An 8688-nucleotide genomic window follows, 5' to 3' on the forward strand; every position below is an offset into this window, starting at 1 on the left:
TCTTGTTATCAAAAGAGAAAACAAAATATATTCACTGCTGTGAATGGGGTGAGTCCCTGTTTGTGTCAACTCAGCATGGGTTGGTGCCCCAACATCACCATCTCTTCATTCTTTACTCAGTATTAGTAAACCTAATCCTTAACCTCCGCTTCCTCATCAGCTGCTTCTTTCTAGGAAGGATGCCTTGTCTCATATCCTACCCCTCTCTTACTTTAGAGGTTCTCTACCTTTTATTCTCCTTAGTAGGAGCTAATGATACCCACTTCATCTGGGTGATAGATGCATCAATAGAATAGCCCTCCATCTCCAGGCAGGGTTCTGGAACCTGATATCTTATTCTGTTGCTGTTTGAACTACAGCCCCAACTTGCTATTCAACCAAAAACTGTCGGTCTTGGAGCTCTCATACCATGTAGAATGCAGTTCAGGATGTATGATAGGTAATGAAGGAAATCCTGGCTCCACTGAAATTAGTGACAAAGCTCTCATTGATTTAACAAGGCCAGGCTTTCACTAGTCCACATAAACCAATATTATTATTTATGGCTAGAATTTTCAAAGGAGTTGGCACCCAGCTCCAACTGAATTTCAATCCTTTGAAAATCCAGGCCCATATTACTGAAGCATCTACAAGCTCCAGCATGCTAGAGACCCAATGAACATGTAGTAAGAGCTAGTCTGAAACCCAAAGAGCTTACAGCCCAAATAGACAAAGGGAATAGAGGTATTGTTCACATTTTACAGATGGGGAACTGAAACACAGAGAGACTGAGTGATGTGGCCAAGGTCACACAGGAAGTCTGCAGTAAAGCCAGGAAGTGAACCCACCTCTCCTGAGTCCAAGTCAGTGCCTTAACCATAACCATCCTTCCTTGCTGGAGGAATGTATCCTAACAGTTAAGTGTATCGTATGGTTCTCTGTCCTTCTCCAAACAGAAAAGTGCATTAGTAGGAAGGGTCTCATAAGTGTATGAACCTTGGCCTTTTTGAGTTTGCAAGTCGTATTTGTTTCAAACAAGTTTGCCGTAGAAAGGGATCCCCGTAGGGCTGTGGTGCACTGAACCATGCAGATGTAAGCATCCAGAGTAGTTATAATAGCAGCCTCTCCTATGATAATCTAAAGGCCAGTTTGTGGCAGGAGGGATGAGTCCCCATCTCTGTGAAGTGGAATGAAAGTGAATCTGATTCAAAAACATCCATGGGACCCATTGTTTCCTGTGGGGAATTTTCAGTAGGCAATATCGCAAACCCTTAGTCATTTTTAACACACACTCTGCTACAGAAGGATATATCTTCACTTCAGAGTTAACTTGGATGATTGGCACCCACGTAAATCTAGTCTGGGTGTGAGGAGCCACACTGCAAAGACCTACCTGAGTTACCAGCTGCTGCACTCACCCATGCATGGCACTAGGACTTCTGGGGGTATCTCCTATGGTTCCTTATGCTGCAGTAAGCTGGGCCACTCTGATTCTTTGCCAGCAAATGGTGAGATAATGATTTAGTAATTTAGCCCTGTTGGTACTCCTTGTGGGGACTTGAATTGTAGGAAGGCACTGGAGACTATCAGCAATTCAGTGGTTTAGCCTGCATCCTCACTGCAAAGCAGCCAGGTTACCGACCTGAGCGTCAGGCTTTATCATACAGCCTCAGATGGGTCAAAGATTTGTGTATGTGGACGGGGGCTAGAAGTGGGGGTTAGGGGCAACACCGAGGTAGGGGTTAACTGCCATGAAGACATACTCCACCAGACACTTGTGAAAATTCAGCAAAGGCTCTAGGGTGTGGCCCTCTAGCTCAGTGATTCTCCATCTTTCCATACTGTACCCCATTTAGGAGTCTGATTATCTTGCGTAGCCCAAGTTTCACCTCAGTTAAAAGCTGTTTGTTTACAAAATCAGACATAAAAATACAGAAGTGTCACAGCACACTATTACTGAATAGGTGCTTACTTTCTCATTTTTACCATATAATTACAAAATAAATAGATTGGAATATCAATATTGTACTTACATTTCAGTGTACAGTAAATAGAGCAGAATAAACAAATCATTTGTCTGTATGAAATTTTAGTTTGTACTGACTTCGCTAATGTTTTATATGTAGCCTGTTGTAAAACTAGGCAAATACCTAGATGAGTTGATTACCAGCTGGAAGACCTCTGAGTACCCCCACAGATACACGTACCTTGGGTTGAGAACCACTGTTCTAACAATTTGTTGTCATGCAGAGCACTGTACTTATGCAGGTTGCATTTAACTGGCAAAACTACATAAATGGGGGCATCTCCCAGAGACCAGATTTAGCCCCGTTGGTACTACTTAACGGAAATACTGCTAGTTAATGGGATCATAAAAAGGCAGTAATTCTGCTTAAGCAGGAAGACTCTAGCTCATTTAGGGTACATCTGCACTGCAGTTGAATGTGTAACACAGGCAGCCAGACCCACACTAGCTTTTGATAGTAGTGAAGACACAGCAGCACGTACCCCAGCACAGAACAGAAACACAAGTATGTATCTAGGGTCCCCAGGGGACTTATACAGGGGCTCCTAGCCCAGGCTGAAGCCCATGCCACCATATCTGTACTGTAGTGGTTAAACCTAGCATGGGAATGCTTATATAAGCTGCAATGTCGCCTTAAATTGCAGTGTAGACATACTTAGTGACATGATTTTTAGAAGTTGCTAGTGATAGTGTGCACCAATTTGAGACATGTTAAAGCAGTGGTGGGTAACCTGTGGCCCATCAGGGAATCTGCCTGCAGGCCGTGAGACAGTTTGTTTACATTGACCATCTGCAGGCATGGGCGCCTGCAGCTCCCGGTTCACCATTCCTGGCCCATGGGAGCTGCAGGCAGCTGTGCCTGCAGACAGTGAATGTAAACAAACTGTCTCACGGCCTGCAGGCAGATTACCCTGATGGGCTGCATGCGGCCTGAGGACCACAGATTGCCCGCCACTGCCTTAACGGGTCTAATTTTCAGAAAGTTCTAGGTAACCACTCCCTCAAACTTAGGTCATTAAGAAGTGTCAAAACTGAGGCACTCAAAATCATTAGTCGCTTCTGAAAATCTTGCCTCCGGATATTAACTTTAAAGTTTCAATCTTACGCTAGTTTTGTCTCTTTTCTCCTGGTCTTATTTGTTTGTTAGCTGTGATTTGTGCAGAAAGTCCTTCACTTGTTCCTGGCCGTGAGCTCACTTTTCAAAAGCTAACTATACAAGCTGGGCCATCACACCAGGTCTCTCACATCTGTCAGTGCCATTGTGCAGATAGGCCCAGTACAGGTGATGCGCCTCCTCCCCTCTCCAAGGGCCTCTCCATTCGTTTGACAGCCTCTTTGCGTCTCAGCAAGCAGTGGCACTATCGATATGGGAGTGTCTCCATATTGACAACTTCAAGAGATCAAAAATCATGAGACACAAAAAGATTGTATTGCGTTTTTTTAGGTCAGTCCCTTGATTTTTCAATTTCCCATCCCCAGGGTGTGTGCATGTGACAATTAGTGTTGCCCACTCTCCCACATGTATTGGATAAGGTGATTTTGGCCCCTGCTGCAGGAGCTCTCACCCCCACATCTGCCCCTCTCCTGCCAGTAATTAATCCTGTCCTCCAGGCCTCTATCAGTTCTCTCCCCACCCAACCCTCCCTCCCTCCCTCATCGACCCCACTGCCCTCAGTTTTCTCCCCACTCAACCCCCTTAGTTCAGCCCCCCTACCCCATCGACCCCCAGCGGTCTCAGTTCACCCTCCTAGCTCTCACACCATCTGCTCCAAACCCATCATCAATACAGCCCACCTACCCCATCAGCCCTGCTCTGCAGCCCCCACGCCATAATTCAGCTCTCCCAGCCTCACCTGTGCTCTTCTTCGGGTTCTTCACCCTCCCCAGGCCTAGGAGGCCTGCAGTGGGGTCACCTCTCCCTCTTCCCAAGCTGGCAGGGAAGCAGCCACCCAGGATTGACAGCCGGAGTGCTGCCACCTGGGACTGAAAAAAAAAAAATCCTGAGCTTTGAGAGTTCTGTCATGAGTGAGGCTTAATTTTACTTAGAAATCATGTCTCTCACAATAAATTCACGGCAGTTGGCAAGCCTGGTGTCTGTTAATTGTTAACTCCATTTCTCCAAGACTAAAGTCCCCTGCAGCTACCATCTGTAGTGGATTCTATTGTGAGAGTACTATGAGCCCAGTCCTTGAAAACACTCATTACCAGGCCTACTGCTCATCACTGTACACACTGTTTTCATTGTCTTGAATGAAACTACTCACAGTAGTAAGCTCGAGGCCTGGTAGTAAGTGTTTGCCTGTAATCATCTCTAAACCATTTTTAATACTATTTGATGTGATATTAGCACAAATACTGTTCATTTAAGACAGGCTTTGCCATTATGGTATTCTAGCAAACAGTTCTCAACCTGTATCATTCCAGGGATTGTATGGCTGATGTCAATCATAGCCATTAAATCTAGCGGAATTTTACAATAGATGACGTTTGCAGTAAGTCAATAAATTCTTGTTTAATATTTAATTAAATCTGGTTATCCCTCTTGTGATCTTAAAAGTGATAGTCCCATCAACAGGTCCAACAATCTTGCCCTGCTCAGATCTTGCCTTTTCGCATGGATCATTTGTGTTTTCCATAGGAATGAATTTTATAAGGGGTGTGGTTTTCTTTGTTTTTTTACTAGCAGTGGAGTATGCATTTTTTTAAAAGTTAATCACATGTAAGTCTGAGTAAATATGTCAAAAATTTTAAAAGGCGAACCCAAGAACAGAGGCATCTCATCTGTTAAATATATATTCCAAACTATTCATAAGTGAGAATCTGTACAAATGATATCTTTCTGGGCACTGTTAAAAAGCAGCAGTATACATCAGAAGGCTAATCAGAATCTTTGGTCATCTATTTCATGTAAAAATGAAGAAATTATACAAAGATTAAGAGTCAGCTGTTTAACAAAATTTAGATTTCGCTTGGGAGGCAGGGGTTGTTTTGACTTTTACATTTCTTTATGAAATTGACTATCTCCATTTATAAAGTAAGGGAATTTTGCCATCAGTGTCTACAGGAGCAGGAACAGGCCTGTAATTCTGCAACTGTTAAAATTACAGTTTAAATATTTATAAAAGATTTCTGGGGGATCTCTATCATCTCTTTTGTATTAGCCAAACTACCTGCAGAGGGAAGGGAAAGAGGAAATTCCAGTGAGAGTACTGCCAGGGCCAGGGTGTATTATTTTACATAACACAGTTATATTTTCTACTTTAAAAGAGGTTGGAGTCTATGAAGAGGCCTGAAGTAGGGAAGAGGTGCTGTACTATCATCTTTTTTTTACTACTACTGAAGTTCAAGTTTTGTTTTAAAAAACTGGCATCGATTTTGTCTTGCACTATTTTGTTTTCTTTGGACAATCACAGTTCCCAGAAAAACAACTTAATCCCAACTTGATTAAACCAATATGATACCACATTTAATTTCACCTGCATTTACAGCATCCATTGCATTTCTCACACACATGATATTTAGCACAGCTGAATGCCAGAAATAATGAGTTTAAATGTTTTGTTTATCAGGAGTAGAGTCTGTACCTTTAGGGGTGATTAATCTTTCAGAGGCAGGTTTTAAAAGGTCAAGACAAGGTCATGATATATATTTCCTGTTGTGACTTCATTTAGAAACATGCATTATGTTCAGGCTTGCATGATTTTTTCCATTTTAAAAAAATGTAATCGAAACCCATTTTATTGTATTTTCAGGGTCCTAACTCAGTCATGATTGCCCTGGTAATGCTGTTGAATATTGGTTTAGCCATTCTTTTTGTCCATTTTCTAACTTGACTGGAATTAGAGAAGGTAAGAAAGGTCTTGTTTCTATAGAAGAACACCATATCCAAATCAGTTTGATTCCCCAGTTCAAATTATAAAGATTTACAAACTTTTAATGTTCCCTACTTTAATTTTAGCTATGCCTGAATGTGATTCAACATAGTTACTTAATGATATAATTGTTTTGACCCTTCAGTGAAGTCATGACAACTAGTGGTGTTAGCCCACAATTCTCTGCAGTTGTCTCATCAGCCTTTTAAATGGCACCAGTCGTACTCAGACACAGGGAAGGAGGCTTGGAATTAGGATGGGACGCAAGAGAGATGACACTTGGAAAATTCAGCCAGGGGCCTGATCAGTTTCTCTACTGATGATTTGTGGCTTTGGGGTCCTCTGGAAGCTGAAGCAAGCAGCCATGTTGGAAAACAACAACAAAAATCTGCTGAAGCAGCCCAACCAGTGAAGTGCATTGGCTACTCCATCTGTTCCAGCAGTGTGTGACTAAACTGGAAATGTACGGAGCTGCACTTTTTGTTGATGGAAGCTAACAGCTGCCTTATTATTTTACCATCTGATGTTTTTAGTAGGGAGATCGGAAAACGACTGCCAGAGGAATGTGGTCAGAGGATTCAGTTGCTGTGGAAGTGATTCCAGCGTTCACTCCTATCTCATTAGAAGAAATAGTTAGCAGCATCACTCACCAGTCTTATTCCATTACCTGCTGCTTTTAACATCTCCTGCAATGGTCGGGGAGATTGAATTTCATTTGCTAGTGCATGATTCTGTTTTCGCTGTTGTTTAAACCTGATGTATAGCCATAATATAGTATGTAGAGCAACCTGGAGAAATGTACTAGTTGCATCTAGCAGCAGAGAAGCTAAACTCTGTTATACATACAGTATATATATTTTTTTATCTGAAGGTACAATTCTTGAAACTTGTTTTCCTAAATTATTAAGGTTTAGCAGGTAATATACAGTAATGGCGAAGTTTTAAGCTGTCCTTTATAGCTTCCAAAAAATGCTCAAATGCTTGTGTCAATAGCAAGCCAATTTATAATACCATGAGAGTCTTCAGGGAGTACCAGTACGTTAGAAAAAGGAGGCAGAATATTTTGAGAAATAGGATTGAAGTTTTGTGTGGTTTTTCTCCGGCACCAGTTTTGTGGTAATTGGTTATTTGAATGATTATATTTTAATATTGGGATTTTTGCCAGCAGTTAAAGTCAAGTCTTGTCCAAGTGGACATTAATGCCAATGAAACTAAGCTAGTTACTACATACAAAAATATTATTAATTTTAAAATACTAGCTTTGTGTTGAATACATTCAGGTAGAGCGTTTAGATCCATTGAAATAATTGTTTAATCAATTTGATGGCTTTAATGTCTTTAAAGTCCGTAGATAATTTTACCTCAACAAAACAAAACAAGAAAGAGTCACAGAAATTTTGATTTGGAACATTTGTCTTAAGTTGTTTTATAGTCCTATGTTATGCTGATGTGATCAGTGCTTTTTCATGTGCCATTACACTGTAATTACTGTACCCTGTATTACTCAAAAGCATGCTTCTTTACTTACAGAAGTTTATGTGGTGTGATCATTTTAAATTAAAATATTTACCTTCAAATCAAAAATAGAAAAGGGCTTGGAATATGGTTTATTTTATCTCTATTAGAAAAGATTTCATAATTTTTAGTTTTTGAACATGTTTGTAAACTTTGTAATTGTTTGCATGATTTAATGGAGAAGTTTCTTAAAAGCTACATTAGGTATCTTTTGATGCAGCACATAAAGTAACATAGGTATGGAATGAATATTGTGTAGCCTGATACAGCTCAGTGCAGAACAATAACACTGTTTTATGCAAAAGTATGTTGAGAATCCTGTGGTTTGACCAGTGTGGAAGAAAGCAGAAAGAGAGCAAATGAAAATAACTGGTATATTTATTTATTTTTAAAAAGAAGTAAAATCATGTTTTACTTTTAAATTTAAGAAAGTAATTTTTAAATGAGAACACATTTTAAAGTTACTATAAACCTTGATGTAAGGGATAAATGCTCCTGCCCACCCCATGTCTCCTTACAAAGAGAACTAATTTTGTAACTGACATTTAATTCTTATTCAATGTTTATTTAAAATACTTTATGCTCTGCAAATAATGGGGTAACAATCAGCTTCTGAAAATGTTTATAAATTTAAGCATGTTACTACAATTTATAAATATGTATGATTTATAAGCTTTTCTAAAACAAAGCTCAAAAATTGTTGGTATTTTTCTAAAATGTGCACAGCTGTATTTTACATGAAAGGCTATTTATAATTGGTTGTTATACTGTACACTACATTTCGGACAGCACATGAAGCCTGCCAATGTACTTAATAATGTCACTTTGTCTATTTAAAGTTTCTTGCTGTGAAAAAAAATGAACTCTTTATGTAGGAGTTTCTCTATTTATAAAAGTCTTGAACCCAAAAAATGTACAGTTTCCACAACTGTATTTGCTCTAATAAAAAGTTGGTTATTAAGAGTTGCAGGTGGGTTTTTCTGTTCATGCGAACAGTATACTGCAGATATTTTTCCTGGAAAAATGTCTTCTATCATCTGCCAAGAGAATGGGCAGAAGCCTGGCTCCTTGGAAGTCCAAGGGAATTTGGCCCTTGTTTTCAATAGAGTCAGGATTTTACCCAAGGAATGTATCACTTCAAAGTGAAAGAAAGTTAAAACTGGTGGATAGCTTCCTGATATAGGTGTTCTTCCTTTCTCTTCACAAATAGGATTTTTATGTATTTCTACACAGACTAAACACAGCATATAAAACTCCATTAAAGCCAGCAGGGTTGTCTAATGAGTAGGTCACTAC

General features: G+C 40.0%; 1 protein-coding gene across 2 annotated transcripts in view; it reads left to right on the top strand.

Annotated features, from left to right (window-relative positions):
• JPH1 (junctophilin 1) overlaps positions 1–8288 on the top strand; it is a 117704-nt gene extending 109416 nt beyond the window's left edge. The window contains exons 5-6 of one of the 2 annotated variants that reach the window (XM_084620465.1): positions 5758–5853; positions 6023–8288. In XM_084620465.1, the coding sequence (XP_084476591.1) occupies positions 5758–5838 (81 nt within the window). In that variant the 3' untranslated portion in view covers positions 5839–5853; positions 6023–8288. Of the gene's footprint in view, positions 1–5757; positions 5854–6022 lie in introns of those variants that run through there. The other variant, XM_084620466.1, reaches the window with a different exon arrangement.
• The last annotated feature ends 400 nt before the right edge of the window (positions 8289–8688 follow it).

The sequence above is a fragment of the Lepidochelys olivacea genome (assembly GCF_965140295.1).
Source record: "Lepidochelys olivacea isolate rLepOli2 genome assembly, chromosome: 2".
Classification (NCBI taxonomy): domain Eukaryota; kingdom Metazoa; phylum Chordata; order Testudines; family Cheloniidae; genus Lepidochelys; species Lepidochelys olivacea.